A 17365-nucleotide genomic window follows, 5' to 3' on the forward strand; every position below is an offset into this window, starting at 1 on the left:
TACACTTGATCTTAGCCAAAAGGCCGAGAAGCGATACCGGCCCTCGGCCCGCGCCGCGCCCGGGCCCGCCCGGCCCGCCCGCACCTCACGGACACCCCCGCGCCGCCGCCGCGCCCGCTCGCTCCCGTTCCGCGCCTCCTTCCCCGTCCCACCCCGCACCTTCCTCCCGCGCTTCGCACGCGCCGACCCCGAAAATCCCGAGAATCTCCCCAAATTTTCGCTCCATGATGCACTCGGCGCACCCGTGGCTCATTTGCATGCACGGCCTTGGTTATCTGCATAACTCCACCCTCGCCCCGCCCCTCTCCAGCCCTTCCCCGTCTCCTTTTTTTCTCCTTCTCCGGCTCCTCCCGCACTTTTCTCTCGCACCGATCCCCAGAAATACAGGATGGCCCAGGCAGTTGACGGGGGGGAATATTCCCTGTGAGGGGTAAAGGAGGGAAAAATGGAGCCCATGAGGGTGAGGAGGGGGAAATATGAAGTCAGTGAAAGTGGAAAATAGAGCCTGTGAGGGGGATGAGGGTGAAAATGGTGCCTGTGAAGGGTTTGAGGCGCTCCTGATGGGAGAAATGGAACCTGTGAGGGGGATCAGTGGGAAATATGAAACCTGTGAGGGTGAAATGATGTAGTGAGGGAGGAAATGGCGCCTGTGAGGGGTTTGAGGGGAAAATAGAACCCCATGGAGAGCAGTGAAGGGAGAAACGGTGCCATGAGGGGACAAGAGCCCGTGAGGGGATGAGGGTGGAAATGGTGCCTGTGGAGGGTTTGAGGGGCAGCTGAGGGGGAAATGGAGCCCGTGAGGGGGAATGAGGGTGAAATGGTGACAGTGATCAAACAGATCATCATTAAACGATGTCTGTGAGGGGGATGAGGGTGGAAATGGTGACAGTGATCAAACAGATCATCATTAAACGATGTCTGTGAGGGGGATGAGGGTGGAAATGGCGCCTGTGGAGGATTTCAGGGGCAGCTGAGGGGGAAATGGAGGCCGTGAGGGAACAAATGGGGTCCCTGAGGGTGATGAGAGGGAAAATGGAACCTGTGAGGGGGATCAGGGGGAAATATGAAGCCTGTGAGAGTGAAATGTTGTCCATGAGGGAGGAAATTGCACCTGTGAGGGGTTTGAGGGGAAAATAGAGCCCATGGGGAGCAGTGAAGGGAAAACCGGTGCCCATGAGGGGACAAGAGCCCGCGAGGGGATGAGGGTGGAAAATGGCGCCTGTGGAGGGCTTGAGGGGCAGATGAGAGGGAAATGGAGGCCGTGAGGGAACAAATGGTGTCCCTGAGGGTGATGAGGGGGAAAATGGAATCTGTGAGGGGGATCAGGAGGAAATGTGAAGCCTGTGAGGGTGAAATGTTGTCCGTGAGGGTGATGAGGGAGGAAATGGAACCTGTGAGGGGGATCAGGAGGAAATATGAAACCTGTGAGGGTAAAATGATGTCCGTGAGGGAGGAAATTGCGCCTGTGAGGGGTTTGAGGGGAAAATAGAACCCCATGGGGAGCAGTGAAGGGAAAAAACGGTGCCCATGAGGGGACAAGAGCCCCCCGTGAGGGTGATGAGGGTGGAAATGGCGCCTGTGGAGGGTTTGAGGGGCAGCTGAGGGGGAAATGGAGCCCGTGAGGGGAATGAGGGTGAAATGGTGACAGTGATCAAACAGATCATCATTAAACGATGTCTGTGAGGGGGATGAGGGTGGAAATGGTGACAGTGATCAAACAGATCATCATTAAACGATGTCTGTGAGGGGGATGAGGGTGGAAATGGCGCCTGTGGAGGGTTTGAGGGGCAGCTGAGAGGGAAATGGAGCACGTGAGAGTGAAATGGTGACAATGTTGAAACGGATCAGGGGACAAATGATGTCTGCGAGGGGGATGAGGGTGGAAATGGCGCCTATGAAGGGTTTGAGGGGCAGCTGAGGGGGGAAACGGTGCTCACCTGGGCACACCTGGGCACAGATCCAGCCGCTGTCACCTGCACTGCCAGGTCCCTGTGGCACTGGGGGGGCTCCAGAGCCGAGGGGGTCCCTGAGGGGGGGCAGAGAATTTGGGGAGGGGGGGGCTGGGTCCCAGGAGACCTCCACCACCAGAGGGCGCCCGCACAGAACATGGGGGGGGGGGTCTCTACAGCTTCTATTGGCCCTGAGGGGATCCCTGCGCTCCCTCTGGGAGAGGGGACACAGCCGCAGGCCCCCCCAGGACACCCCAAAAACGCGGGGGGGAGAAGGTTTGTACCGCCCCGAGGCTCTCTGCGGGTCTTTAGCAGCATGTACGCTCTCTATGGTCCCGCCGGGGAGGACTGAGCTCTATGATCCGCCTGGCCGCTCTGGCCGGCTTGGAGGTCTAAACTTTAGCATTCTCCTTGCCGCTCTGGCCGGCTGGGAGGACCGAACTCTATGATCTTAAACCCGGCAGTGCCTTGGCGTCTCTATGACCCCGCGCCGGGGTAGAGCGGCCACTTCCGGCCCCTCCCGCGGGGGGGGACCCCAGCGCCAAGATGGCGCAGGCCCTGTCGGCCGAGGAGTTCCAAAGGATGCAGGTGCGGCCGGGGGGTCCCGGGGGGCTCGGGGAGGACCTGGGGGGGCTCCCGGCGGTCTGAGAGGCCTGAGAGGGGTCGTGGGAGAATCACGGTGGGGTCTTAAAGGGTTCTCAGGGGGCTTTTGGGGGGATTCGGGGGTGCCCTGTGGGGCTCGGGGAGGTTGTGAGGGGTTCTGGGGGGCTCTGGGAGAGCTGAGGGGGTCCTGGGGTCGGTTTTGGGGGTCCCTGGGTGTGTCAGGCTCGGGGGTCTCGGGGGGTTCTGGGGGTCTTTTGGGGGGGATTTAGGGGAGATCTGGAGGGTCCTGGGGGGCTCGGAGGGGTCTGGGAGGAACCGAAGGTATTTTGGGGGGGGGTCTCGGGGGTCTTTTTGCCCCTCAAACCCCCCCGGTGCCCCCCAGGCGCAGCTGCTGGAGCTGCGCACCGAGAACTACCGGCTGTCGGATGAGCTGCGCAAGAACGGCGCCGGTACGGCCGGGGGGAGGGGGGGGGGGTGGAATTTTGGGGTTTTTTTTGGAGGTTTTGGGGGTCTCCAGGGGCTGGGGGGGGGTCCCGCAGCCCCCTCCTCACGGCTGTGACCCCCCCAGAGCTGTCGGGGCTGCGGCAGCGGGTGCAGACGCTGGACAGGGACCTGGCCAAGGCCAACAAGGGTGAGGCTGGACCCCCTGAAAAAAACCCAAATTCTCCTCGTGACCCCCCCAAAAAAACCCTCAAATTCTCCTCGTGACCCCCCCAAAAAAACCCTCAAATTCTCCTCGTGACCCCCCCCCCGACACTCCTGTGACCCCTCCCCCCTTTACCCCTCCAAAAATACCCCAAATTCCTCTCATCACCCTCCAGACCCCCCCTCTGACCCCCCCCCAGGACCCCCAAAATCCTCCTGAGATTCCCCCCATGACTCCTCCCCCCCCCGTCCCCACCTGAGACCCCCCCAAAATCCCCCTGGGACCCCCCCCAGGACCCCCAAATTCCCCCCATGACCCCCCCCAGAACCCTCCTGTGACACCCCCTAACTCCCCCTCCCCTCCTGGGACCCCCAAATTCCCCCCAAATCTCCCCCAGATTCCCCCCATGATTGCCCCGTCCCCACCTGGGACCCCCAAATTCCCCCTCAGACCCCCCCGGGACCCCCCCTGAGCCCCCCCAAAACCCCCCTGTGACCCCTCCCCTTCTTTTCCAGGCCCTCAGCAAGAGCAAGAAGGCCCAGGTGGGTGCTGGGGGTGGATTTTGGGGGGTCCCAGGAGGATTTTGGGGGGTCTTGGGGGTGTTTTGGAATCTCTGGGTCCATTTTGGGGTGTCTGGGGGGGTTCAGGGTATTTTGGGGGTGTCTGAGGCGTTTTTTGGGATGTCTGGGTTCATTTCTGGGGTTTCTGGGTTCATTTTTGGCGTGTCTGACCACGTTTTTGGGGTGTCTGATCCCATTTTTAGGGTGTCTGAGCCATTTTTGGGGTGTGTGACCCCATTTTTGGGGTGTCTGAACCCGTTTTTAGGATGTCTGATCCCATTTTTGGGGTGTCTGATCCCATTTTTGGGGTGTCTGAACCCGTTTTTGGGGTGTCTGATCCCATTTTTGGGGTGTCTGAGCCCATTTTTAGGATGTCTGATCCCATTTTTGGGGTGTCTGATCCCATTTTTGGGGTGTCTGAACCCGTTTTTGGGGTGTCTGATCCCATTTTTGGGGTGTCTGAGCCCATTTTTAGGGTGTCTGATCCCATTTTTGGGGTGTCTGATCCCATTTTTAGTGTGTCTGATCATTTTTGGGGTGTCTGAACCCGTTTTTGGGGTGTCTGATCCCATTTTTGGGGTGTCTGATCCCATTTTTGGGGTGTCCTGAGCCCATTTTTGGGGTCCCCAGGAGATGGAGGCCGTGCTGGGGCAGACCTGGGTGCTGCAGGGGGGTTCCTGAGGGTGCTTTGTGTTGTTTTAGGGGCATTTTGGGCGTTTCTGAGGATTTCTGGTGGCTTCAGTGCCATTTTTGGGGTTTCTGATCACATTTTTGGGGTTCCCATCCCATTTTTGGGGTCCCCAGGAGGTGGAGGCCCTGCTGGGGGAGACCAGGATGCTCCAGGGGAAGCTGCAGAGCCAAGAGGACGATTTTCGTCTGCAGAACAGCACCCTGCTGCGGGAGCTGGCCAAGGTGGACCCCCCAAAACCCCCCAAAATCCCCCCCAAAATCCCCCCAAAATCCCACCTGACACCCCCAGCACCCTGCTGCGGGAGCTGGCCAAGGTGGACCCCCCAAAACCCCCCAAAATCCCCCCCAAAATCCCCCCAAAATCACTCCTGGCACCCTCAGCAACTTGCTGCGGGAGGTGGCCAAGGTGGGCCCCCAAAATCTCCCAAAATCCCCCAAAATCCCCCCCAAAATCCCCCCAAAATCCCACCTGACACCCCCAGCACCCTGCTGCAGGAGCTGGCCAAGGTGGGCCCCCAAAATCTCCCAAAATCCCCCCCAAAATCCCCCCAAAATCACTCCTGGCATCCCCAGCACCCTGCTGCTGGATCTGGCCAAGGTGGGCCCCCAAAACCCCCCAAAATCCCCCCCAAAATCCCCCCAAAATCACTCCTGGCACCCTCAGCAACTTGCTGCGGGAGGTGGCCAAGGTGGGCCCCCAAAATCTCCCAAAATCCCCCAAAATCCCCCCCAAAATCCCCCCAAAATCCCACCTGACACCCCCAGCACCCTGCTGTGGGAGCTGGCCAAGGTGGGCCCCCAAAATCTCCTAAAATCCCCCCCAAAATCCCCCCAAAATCACTCCTGGCATCCCCAGCACCCTGCTGCGGGAGCTGGCCAAGGTGGGGCCCAAAACCCCCCAAAATCCCCCCAAAATCCCCCCAAAATCCCACCTGACACCCCCAGCACCCTGCTGCGGGAGCTGGCCAAGGTGGGCCCCCAAAATCTCCCAAAATCCCCCCCCAAAATCCCCCCAAAATCCCACCTGACACCCCCAGCACCCTGCTGCGGGAGCTGGCCAAGGTGGGCCCCCCAAAACCCCCCTGGAACCCCCAAAATCTCCCCTGGAACCCCCAAAATCCCCCACAGGACCCCTTAAATCCCCCCAGGACACCCAAAATCCTCCCTAGAACCCCCAAAATCCCCTTGAGACCCCTAAAATCCCCCCAAAACCCCCAAAATCCCCCCCAAAAAACTCCAAAATCATCCCTGGACCCCCAAAATTTTCCCCTGGTACCCCCAATCCCCACGTGTCCCCACACCCAACCTTTGGGGGGGGGGGGTGTCTCATTTTGGGGGGTCCCAAAGTCACCTGGAGCAACCCTGGGACACTTCTGGGGGGTCCTGAGCTCATTTTGGGGGGTCCTGAGCTCATTTTGGGGTCCTCAGTGTCGCTTTTTGGGTCCCTGGGGGCCTCTCCGAGGTCATTTTGGGGATCTTGGGGTCATTTTGGGGGTCCTGGGTAGGTTTTGGGGGGTCCCTGACCAAAGGGATGTCTTGGGGTTATTTTGGGGGGGGGGGGGGGTCTCAGGGGTGGTTTTGGGGTCGATTTTGGGGGTCTCTGGTCTGTGTGGGGGGGGTTCCAGGGTCAATTTTGGGGTTCCCAGTGGTATTTTAAGGTTGATTTTGGGGGTCCCTGACCCGGAGCTGGGGGCCCCAGGATTGTTTTGGGGGTCCCAGGGGTATTTTGGGGTGGATTTTGGGGGGTCCCTGACCCCAGGGGTGTCCCCAGGGTTGATTTTGGGGGTCCCCAGAGGTGATTTTGGGATGAATTTTGGGGGTCTCTTACCCTAGAGGGGTCTCAGGGGTGTTTTGGGGTCCAGGATTGGTTTTGGGGGTCTCAGCATGGATTTTGGGGGTCCCTGACCCGGCATGGATTTTGGGGGTCCCAGAGGCGATTTTGGGGTTGATTTTGGGGGTCCCAGAGGTGATTTTGGGGTGGGTTTTGGGGTGGGTTTTGGGGGTCCCAGAGGTGATTTTGGGGTTGATTTTCGGGGGTCCCAGAGGTGATTTTGGGGGTGGGTTTTGAGGTGGGTTTTGGGGGTCCCAGTGTTGATTTTGGGGTGGATTTTGGGGGTCCCAGAGGTGATTTTGGGGTGGATTTTGGGGGTCCCAGAGGTGATTTTGGGGTGGATTTTGGGGGTCCCGGGGTTGATTTTGGGGTTGATTTTTTTTTGTGGGGGGGGTCCCAGCTCTGTGCCCAGATCGAGGGGCTCGAGGAGGAGAACCGGCGGCTGCAGGAGGGGGGGGCGGGGGGAGCCCCCCGAGACCCCCCCGGGGCCCCCCAGGACCCCCCCGGGACCCCCCCGAGCTCAGCCCAGCCCCCCCAAGGGGATGGGGGGGGCCCTGAAGGTGAGGGGGGGGTCTGGGAGGGGTTTTGGGGGGGGTCTCAGAGGTTTGGGGGGTCTGGGGGGGCTCCTGAGAGGTTTGGGGGGGGGCTCTGAGAATTTGGGGGGGTTTGGGGGGTCCTGGGGAGAGTTTGGGGAGGGGGCTCTGAGAATTTGGGGGTCTGGGGGGGGGATTTTGGGGGGTCTTGGTTTTTTTTTTTGGGGGGGGGGGGAAGGGGGGTCTCTGAGATTTTGGGGGGGGTCCTTGAGGGGAAATTTGGGTTCCCAAAATTCTGGGGAGGGGTTTTGGGGGGTCCCAGGTGGGATTTGGTGGGGGGGGGGGGGAATTAATTTTGGGGGAGGGGGCAGTCAGGGTCTCTAATGCCCCTCCCCCCACTTCCAGCCCCCCCAGAGCCCCCCCAAAAAGAGAAGGAAGAGGAGGGGGGAGGGGGGGACGCCCCCCCCAGGGACCCCCCCAGCACCCCCTGCCCAGGTAGGGGGGATTTGGGGGGATTTTGGGGGGTCTGGGGAGTTTTTTTTTGGGGGATTTTGATTTTTTTTGGGGGGGGGTCTGGGGTTTTTTTGGGGGGGGATTTTGGGGGGTCTGGGGGGGGAATTTTTGGGAGGGGAATAAATGTGGGGGGGTCAGGGATGTTTTGGGGGGATTTTGGAGAGGGTTTTTTTGGGGGGGGGTCTCAAGGGAATTTTGGGGTCTGGAATAAATTTGGGGGATTTTTGAGGGAGGGTTTGGGGGTTCTTTTTGTGGGGGGGGGGCTCTGAGGAGGAAATTTTGGGGGGAAATTTGGGATTTCGAGGAATGGAGAATTTGGGGGGGGGGGATTTTGGGGGGTTTGGGGAGGGGGGAGGTGGAATTTGGGGGGGGGTCTCACGGGGGTCTCTTGCAGGCAGAGGTGGCCCAGCTGCAGGAGGAGGTGGCCAAGGTGAGGGGGAAGGGAAATTTGGGGTTTTTTGGGAGGATTTTGGGTTTCTTTGGAGGATTTGGTTTTTCGGGGGGGAGATTTGTTTTTTTTTTGTGGAATTTGGGGAGAATTTGGGGCTTTTTTGGTGGCTCTAAGGAGAAATTTGGCGGTTTCTGGACGTGAAATTTTTGGGGATTTGGATCCCAGAGAGATTTGGAATTTTGGGATCTCCAGGGGAATTTTGGGGGCAATTTGGGGCGGAATTCTGGGATTTGGGGGGGCTCCAAGTGGTGCCCCCCTCCTCAATTTTTGTTGCCCCCCACCCCCAAATTTCCCAGCTGACGGAGGAGCTGCGGGAACAGCGGGAAAGGTGGAGAATTTTGGCAACATTTTGGGGGATTTTTGTGATTTTTTTTGCCCATTTTCCTCCTTTGCCCTCATTTCCCCCAATTTTCTCCCATTTTTTCCTAATTTTCCCAGTTTTCTTCATTTATCCCCACCCTCACAATTTCCCCCTTTTTTTTTTCCTATGTTCCCTCATTTCTCCCCAATTTTTCATCCATTTCCCATTTTCCCTCATTTTTCTGCATTCCCCTCCAATTGTCCCCATTTTTCCTCCATTTTTCCTTCTTTCCCCCCATTTCCCTCATTTTTTGACCCATTTTCCCCCAATTTTTCCCCATTTTCTCAATTTTCCCCCTTTTCCCCCCATTTCCCCTCTTTTTTTTTCTGCATTTCTCCCATTTTCCCCATTTCCCTCCAATTTCCCCCTTTTTTTGCCCGTTTTTTCCTACTTCCTCCCCATTTCCCCCCAATTTTTCACCCATTATTCCCCATTTTCCCCAATTTCTTCCCATTTCTCCCCAGTTTTCCCCTTTTTTTTGCCCATTTTTGCCCATTTTTGCCCATTTTCCCCCCAGTTTTCTCCGCCTGCAGGAGGAGAAGGAGACGCTGCTCCAGGAGAGCCGGGTGGGGGATTTTGGGGGGAATTTTGGGGGATTTTTTGGGTCCCTGGGGATTTTGGGGGGAATTTTGGGGGATTTTTTGGGTCCCTGGGGATTTTGGGGGGAATTTTGGGGGATTTTTTGGGTCCCTGGGGATTTTTGGGGGGGGGGTTTTGGGGGATCCTGAGGAGATTTTAGGGGGAAGGTCTTGACCTAGAGGGGTCCCAGGTGTTTTTGGCGTGTCCCAGGTGGATTTTGGGGGGTCCCAGATGGATTTTGGGGTGTCCCAGGTGGGCTTTGGGATGTTTTTGGGGTGTCCTTGATATTTTTGGGGTCCCAGAGTGTTTTTTTGGGATACCCCACGGTGGTTTTGGGGTGTCCCTGATGCTTTTTTGGGGTGTTCTCGATGTTTTGGGGTGCTTTTGGGGTGTCTTTAGGATGTTTTTGGGGTGTCCCCGATGGTTTGGGGTGGTTTTGGGGTGTTTTGGGGGTATCCCCGGTGTTTTTGGGATGGTTTTGGGGTGTCCCCCGATGTTTTGGGGTGTTTTTGGGATGGTTTTGGGGTGGGTTTGGGGTGTTTTGGGGTGGTTTTGGGGTGGTTTTGGGGTGGTTTTGGGGTGTCCTGATGGTTTGGGGTGTTTTTGGGGTGTTTTTGGGGTGTCCCCGATGTTTTTGGGATGTTTTTGGGGGTGTTTTTGGGGTATCCCCGGTGTTTTTGGGGTGTTTTTGGGGTATCCCCGGTGTTTTGGGGTGTTTTTTGGGGTGTTTTTGGGGTGTTTTTGGGGTGTTTTTGGGGTGTCCCCGGTGTTTTAGGGTGTTTTTGGGGTGTTTTTGGGGTGTTTTTGGGGTGTCCCGATGGTTTGGGGTGTCCCCAGGGCCCGCTGGGACGCGCAGGCGCAGGAGCTGCAGGCTCGGGGCCGGCGGCTGCAGCAGGAGCTGGAGGTGGCCACCAAGGTGGGGCAGGACCCCATAGGGACCCCCAGAGACCCCATAGGGACCCCCAGACCCCATAGGGACCCCCAGACCCCATAGGGACCCCCAGACCCCATAGAGACCCACAGACCCCATAGGGACCCACAGACCCCATAGGGACCCCTCAGACCCCATAGGAACCCCATAGAGCCCATAGGAACCCCATAGAGCCCATAGGGACTCTATAGAACCCACACAGCCCCATAAAACCCCATAGGGACCCCACAGACCCCATAGGCACCCCAAAGGCACCTCCTAGAACCCCACAGAGACCCCCTAGAACTGTATAGGACCCCACAAAGCCTTCTAGAAACCCCATAGGGACCCCATAGAGACCCCATAGGGACACATAGGGACCCATAGAGACCCATAGGGACCCATAGAGACCCCATAGATCCCCTCAGGACCCCATAGAACCCCATAGGGACCCCATAGAGACCCATAGGGACCCATAGAGACCCCATAGAGACCCATAGAACCCCATAGAGACCCCATAGATCCCCTCAGGACCCCACAGAACCCCATAGGGACCCCATAGAGACCCCATAGAACCCCATAGAGACCCCACAGAACCCCACAGGACCCCATAGGGACCCCATAGAGACCCATAGGGACCCATAGAGATCCCATAGAACCCCATAGGGACCCCATAGATCCCCATAGGGACCCCATAGAGACCCATAGAGACCCATAGAACCCCATAAGGACCCCATAGATCCCCTCAGGACCCCATAGAACCCCATAGGGACCCCATAGAGACCCCATAGAACCCCATAGGGACCCCATAGAGACCCATAGGGACCCACAGAGATCCATAGGGACCCATAGAGACCCCATAGAAACCCCATAGAGACCCATAGGGACCCATAGAACCCCATAGGGACCCCATAGATCCCCTCAGGACCCCATAGAACTCCATAGGGACCCCATAGAGACCCCATAGGGACCCACAGAGACCACATAGAGACCCATAGAGACCCATAGAGACCCATAGAGACCCATAGGGACCCATAGAACCCCATAGGGACCCATAGGGACCCATAGAGACCCATAGAGACCCATAGGGACCCATAGAGACCCATAGAGACCCATAGGGACCCATAGAACCCCATAGGGACCCCATAGATCCCCTCAGGACCCCATAGAACTCCATAGGGACCCCATAGAGACCCCATAGGGACTCACAGAGACCCCATAGGGATCCATAGAACCCCATAGAGACCCCATAGAACCCCACAGGACCCCATAGGGACCCCATAGAGATCCATAGGGACCCCATAGAGACCTCATAGAGACCCCATAGAGAGCCATAGGGACCCATAGAACCCCATAGGGACCCCATAGAGACCCTATAGAACCCAATAGAGACCGCATAGAACCCCATAGAGACCCCATAGATCCCCTCAGGACCCCATAGGGACCCCATAGAACCCCCCAGTGACTGTGGGGTGGTTTTGGGGTGGTTTTGGGGTTTGTTTGGGGCAGGCCCAGGGGGGGCTGCGGGATCTGAGCGAGGCCCAGGCCCGGGAGCTGCGGGACAGCCGGAGCCAGAGGGAGAGCCTGGAGAGGGAGCTGCAGGTACAGGGGGGGATTTGGGGGGTGCTGGAGGAGTTTGGGGTCTTTATGGGGGAATTTGGGGAGTCTGGGGGGGATTTGGGGGTGTTCTGCGGGGATGTGGGGCGTTCTGGAGGAGTTTGGGGTCTTTTCAGGGGGGAATTTGGGGGTCCTCAGGGGGATTGGTGGGGGTTTGGGGGTTCTGGGGGAGTCCTGGAGGAGTTTGGGGTCTTTTCAGGGGGGATTTGGGGGTCCTGGTGGGGTTCTGGGAGGATTTGGGGGGTCCTGCGGAGGTCTGGGGGGGAATTGGGGGGATCCTGGGGGGTTTGGGGGGGATTTGGGGGCCCCCGGGTGGATTTGGCAGACCCCTGAGGGGGGGGGGGGGTTTGGGGTCCTGGGGGGGGTTTGGGAGGGTCCCGGGGAATTTTTTGGGGGATTCCCAGGCAGATTTTGGGGTTCTCGAGGATTTTTGGGGTCCCCAGGCAGATTTTGGGGTGCCCCCAGGTGTGCTCAGGTGAGCGGGAGGAGCTGCGCCAGCGCCTGCACGAGGCCGAGGCTGCCCAGGTGACCCCAAAAAACCCCACCCCGAGACCCCTCCCCACTTTTGGGGTCCCCCCCAGGCATCGGGGACCCCCCCAAAACCCCCCCTGTGCCCCCCCAGGAGCGGCTGCGGGAGGAGCAGGAGCAGCAGCGGGGGCAGCTCGAGGTCAGCGGGGTTTGGGGAAATTTGGGGGATTTGGGGGAAATTTTGGGGGGTTGGGGGTATATTTTGGGGGATTTAGGGTAAATTTTTTGAGATTTTAAAGGGATTTGGGGTAAATCTGGGGGATTTTGGGGGCATTTGGGTAAATTTAGGGGATTTGGGGGAAATTTTGGGGAATTGGGGGTAATTTTTTTGAGATTTTAAAGGGATTTGGGATAAATCTGGGGGATTTTGGGGGATTTGGGGTAAATTTTGGGGGGATTTTGGTGATTTTGGGGGGATTTGAGGTAAATTTGGGGGATTTTGGGGGAAATTCTAGGGGATTTTGGAGTAATTTTTGGACGGATTTTGGGATTTGAGGTAAACTTTCGGGGATTTTGGGGTGATTTGTTCCCCAAATGTCCCCAAATGTCCCCAAATGTCCCAGATTGTCCCCAAATGTCCCCAAATGTCCCCAAATGTCCCCTCAGGAGGAGCTGGGGCAGCTGCGGGCGGCGCTGGGGGAGGAGCAGCGGCTGCGGGAGCTGCACGAGGCCGAGGGACGCGCCCTGAGACAGGTGAGACCCCAAACCCCAAAAACTGCCCCAAAATCCCCCAAAACAGCCCCAAAACAGCCTGAAACAGCCCCAAAACTGTCCCAAAATCCCCTGAAACAGCCCCAAAACTGCCCCAAAAACAGCCTGAAACCCCCAAAACTGCCCCAAAATCCCCTGAAACAGCCCCAAAACTGCCCCAAAATTCCCTGAAACCGCCCCAAAATCCCCTGAAGCAGCCCCAAAACAGCCTGAAACAGCCCCAAAACTGCCCCAAAATCCCCTGAAATAGCCCCAAAACTGCCGCAAAACAGCCTGAAACCCCCAAAACGGTCCCAAAATCCCCTAGAACAGTCCCTAACACCCCAAAACAGTCCCAAAATCCCTAAACCAGCTTCAAAACAGCCCCAAAATCCCCTAAAACTCTCCAAAATCGCCCCAAACCCCCCCAAAACTTCCCAAAATCCCCTGAAACCCCCCCAAAGTGTCCTAAAACTCCCCAAAATCCCCCCAAAAATTCCCAACCCGCCCCCAAAAATACCCCAAAAATCCCCTAAAGCTTCCCAAAATCCCCTAAAACCCTCCAAAAATCCCCTAAAATGCCCCAACCCCCCCAAAATACCTCCAAAACCCCCTTAAATCCCCCCAAAAATCCCCTGAAACCCCCAAAAAATCCCCTAAAATCCCCCAAAAATCCCCTGAGACTCCCCCAAATCCCCCAAAAAATCCCTTAAAACCCCCAAAAATCCTCTAAAACCCCCCAAAAATCCCTTAAAATGCCCCAAAATCCCCCAAAATCCTCTAAAACCCCCAAAAAATCCCTTTAAATCGCCCAAATCCTCTAAAATCCACCAAAAATTCCTTAAAATGCCCCCAAATCCTCTAAAACCCCCAAAAAATCCCTTAAAACGCCCCAAGACCCCCTTAAATCCCCCCAAAAATCCCCTGAAACCCCAAAAAAATCCCCTAAAATCCCCCAAAAATCCGATGAGACTCCCCCAAATCCCCCAAAAAATCCCTTAAAACGCCCCAAAATCCTCTAAAACCCCCACAAAATCCCTTTAAACCCCCCAAAAATCCCCCAAACCCCCCCAGGAGCTGAAGGACGTGCGGGACGGGCAGCGCATCCTGGAGAAGAAAGGCAGCGCCGCCGTGAGCGACCCCGGGGGGGTTTTGGGGACACCCTGACAATTTTAGGGACCCCCCCCCCCCCTGCTCTTCCTAGAGATTTGGGGGTTCCCCCAAACATCCCCCAAAAGGGCCAAACGTCCCCCAAACCCCACAGCTGAAGGATCTGCGGAGGCAGCTGCAGCTGGAGCGGCGCCGCGGGGAGCGGCTGCAGGAGCGGCTGCAGGAGCTGCTGGTGCCCAGCAGGAACCGCTCGGGTCAGGGGGCACCCCAAAAATTTTTATTTTTATTTTTGGGGGGTGGGGGGGGGGAACCCCAAAATTGGAGGAGACAGCAAAATTTGGGAGGGGGGGGAAAACCGTAAAATCTGGGGAGGGGGGAAATCCCCAACATTTGGGGGAGAACACAAAATCTGGGGGGAAATCTCAAAATATGGGGAGGGGGGAACCTCAAAATATGGGGAGGGAACCTCAAAATATGGGGAGGGGGATCCTCAAAATCTGGGGGGAAATCTCAAAATCTGTGGAGGGGGGGAACCTCAAAATATGGGGAGGGAACCTCAAAATATGGGGAGGGGGGAACCTCAAAATCTGGGGAGGGAACCTCAAAATATGGGGAGGGGGGAACCCCTAAATTTGGGGCAGAACCCTAAAATCTGTGGGGAAACCACAAAATCTGGGGAGGGGGAATCGCAAAATTTATGGAGGGAGGAGCTCAGAATGTGGGAGAGGGAACCTCAACATTTTGGGAGGGGGGAACCCCAAGATTTGGGGTGGTAATCCCAAAATTTAGGGAAGAACTCTAAAATTTGGGGAGGGGGACCCCAAAAACAGAGGAGGGGAGAACCCCAACATTTGGAGGAGACCACAAAATTTGGGAGGGAAATTTCAAAATCTGGGGAGGGGGGAACCCCAAAATTTGGAAGAGGGACCCCAACATTTGGGGTGGGGGGGAACCCAAAAATGGAGGAGGGGGCAACCCCTAAATTTGGGAGAGATAACTCCAAAATTTGGAGAGGGGGGAACCCCAAAATTTGGGGGAGATCTCTTAAAATTTGGGGAGGGGGAACCCCACAATGGGTCCCTAATGCTGTTTTGGGTTCACTGGTGAGATTTTGGGGGTCCCTGATGGGATTTTGGGGGTCCCTGATGGGATTTTGGGGTCCCCCAGGGCTGGAGGAGCTGGGGCTGGACGGGGGCTCCTCCCCAGGGCGGGGCCCAGGCGGGGACAGCAGCTCCGTGTCCTCATTGGGCCGTGATGGCTCCGCCCCTGGCAGCACCAAGGTGGGCGGGGCCTCGGGGAGTGGGCGTGGCATATGAAAAAGGGGGTGTGGTCTATTGGAAAAGAGGTGGGAGCTGGGAATGGGTGTGGCTTGTGTGGGTGAGGCTTTGTGGGTGTGGCTTAATGGGGTTAACTGGGGGTGTGGTTTTTGGGAGGGTGTGGCTTAAGAGGGTGTGGTCCAAAGCATGGTGATGTAAGGAAGGTGTGGTTTATTTAGGGTGGGGCTTAATTGGGGGGGTACTAATTTGGGGGTGTGGCTTGGGTGCTAATTAGGGGTGTGGCCATGTGTGGGCATGGCTTTAAAGGGTGTGATGGGGTGTGGCTGGGTGGGCGTGGCTTAATTCGACCACACCTGGGTGTGGTCTAAATGGGTGTGACCCAATGGGAGGGTGTGGCTTAACTGGGTGTGACCCAAGGGGGGTGTGGCTTAACTACAGCACACACAATTTGGGCGTGGTTTGATTGTGGGCGTGGCTTGGATGTGACCCAACGGGGGTGTGGTTTGGGGGGGGCGCAGCCCAATGTGGGCGTGGCCATTCCTCCCCTCCCCTTTATGAACGAACCCCGTGGTGGGGTGGAGCTTTGGTGGGCGTGGTCTGACGCGCTCTGGCCACGCCCCCGGCCCCGCCCCCGGCGCAGTCGGGCTCGGGCAGCCCCGGGGGCGGCAGCGCCGGGGGGGTCCCGGCCGGGGGGGGCCTGTCCCCGGCAGAGGTGGCCGAGCTGTTCCAGCGGCTGGCCCAGAGCCAGCAGGAGCGCTGGCTGCTGGAGGAGAAGGTACTGGGAGCACTGGGAGCACTGGGAGGGGCTGGGAGGGGCTGGGAGGGGCTGGGGCGCCGCTCACCTGCAGCTCGCCGGGCAGGTGAGGCACCTGGAGGTGTCGAGCGCGTCCATGGCCGAGGATCTGTGCAGGAAGAGCGCCATCATCCAGAGCTTCGTGAGGGACAGCCGCACAGGTGAGGGCACCTGGCCTCACCTGGCACCTGGGCCCTCACCTGTTCCGCCTGGGCCTCACCTGTACCCTCACCTGTTCCACTGTTCTCACCTGTTCTGTCACTTGTACCCTCAGCTGGCACCGCTCTCACCTGTTCCACGTGTACCCTCACCTGTTCCACTGTTCTCACCTATTCTACGTGTCCCTCACCTTGCACCCCACCCACCCGTCAGCTCACCTGTCCCTTCCTCACCTGTGCCCATCCATCTGATCCTTCTCACCTGTCCCAGTCTCACCTGTCCCCTGACCTGTCCTCTCTCACCTCTCAGCTGTCCCAGTCTCAGATGTGTCCTCTCACCTGTCCCTCACCCAACTCTCCTCACCTGTCCCCTCTCACCTGTCCCTCACCTGTGTCCATCCATCTGATCCTTCTCATCAGTCCTAATCTCACCTGTCCCCTGACCTGGCCTAGTCTCACCTGTGCCCTCTCACCTGTCCCTCACCTCTCTCACCTGTTGCTCACCTGTCTGCTCTCACCTGTGCCCTCTCACCTGTCCCTCACCTGTGTCTCACCTGTCGCTCACCTGTCCCTCACCTCTCTCACCTGTTGCTCACCTGTCTGCTCTCACCTGTGCCCTCTCACCTCTCTCACCTGTTGCTCACCTGTCCGCAGAGGCCGCGGGTCCCGCGGGGCCGGCGCGGCGCGGGGCGGGGGCGGGCCCAGGTGAGGAGGGGCTGCGGGAGATGAACAAGAAGCTGCAGAACCTCCTGGAGGAGCAGCTGACCAAGAACCTGCACCTGGCACAGGTGAGGGGGCGGGGCCAGCAGGGGTGTGGCCTAGAGGGGTGTGGCCTAAAGGTGTGTGAGAAAGGGGTGGGGCCTCTAAATGGCTTTCATTTATGGAGATGGGTGTGGTCTATGGAAAGGGCTGTGGCTAAAGGATGAGGGTGGGGCTTAATGGGGTGGGGCTCAACAGGGGGTGTGGTTAAAATTTGGGGGTGTGGCATAAACGACATCACTGGGTTTATGGACATGAAAGCGGGGCTTAAAGTGGGGGGGGGCTTTCAGCTGTGGGCGTGGCCAGGACGAGGGTGTGGCCACTCTGAGGGCGTGGCCTCGCGCAGTGGGCCTGGTCTCTTCCCACCCTCATTCCCCCCTTGGCAGGACCTGGAGTCGCTGTCGCAGGAGCTGGCGCAGCTCAGGAAGGAACAGGCGACCCCCCCGGGACCCCCCTGAGGGGCGGGGCCTCTCCTGGTGGGCGGGGCCTCACCCTTCCCCCCCCGCAGGCTCCGCCCCCCGGCCGGGGCGCTGCTGCGGGGGAGGCGTTTCCCCTTTAAGGGCGCAGTGGGCCTCACCGGCATTGCCCCTTTAAGGCCGGACGGTTCTTTACATGGCGTTGCCCCTTTAAGGGTGGGGGGGGATCCCTGGAGGGCGTTCCCCCTTTAAGAGCGGGGGCGTTGCCCCTTTAAGGAGGACGTGGTCCCCACTCTGGCGTTGCCCGTTTAAGGGGGTCCCGCATGCGCCCCCCTCTCCCCCCCCAAATAAACCCGATGTGAATCGCTGCCTGTGACGTCATTTTCTGCGT

At 58.2% G+C, this 17365-nt stretch overlaps 1 protein-coding gene across 1 annotated transcript; it reads left to right on the top strand.

The window, feature by feature from the left end:
• The first annotated feature begins 330 nt into the window (after positions 1-330).
• On the top strand, positions 331-17342 carry GRIPAP1 (GRIP1 associated protein 1). Its single transcript, XM_054001925.1, is given in 24 exon segments — positions 331-460; positions 2414-2537; positions 2935-3001; positions 3121-3180; positions 3712-3740; positions 4563-4670; positions 6680-6839; positions 7218-7307; positions 7720-7724; positions 7726-7755; positions 8073-8104; positions 8655-8701; positions 9553-9632; positions 11136-11228; positions 11709-11768; positions 11866-11910; positions 12378-12464; positions 13536-13592; positions 13726-13825; positions 14739-14851; positions 15489-15623; positions 15709-15802; positions 16454-16587; positions 16945-17342. Coding segments are annotated over 23 exon segments (1740 nt in total). The 5' UTR covers positions 331-460; positions 2414-2495; the 3' UTR covers positions 17017-17342.
• The last annotated feature ends 23 nt before the right edge of the window (positions 17343-17365 follow it).

Source organism: Vidua macroura, chromosome 33 (genome assembly GCF_024509145.1).
Source record: "Vidua macroura isolate BioBank_ID:100142 chromosome 33, ASM2450914v1, whole genome shotgun sequence".
Classification (NCBI taxonomy): Eukaryota; Metazoa; Chordata; class Aves; order Passeriformes; family Viduidae; genus Vidua; species Vidua macroura.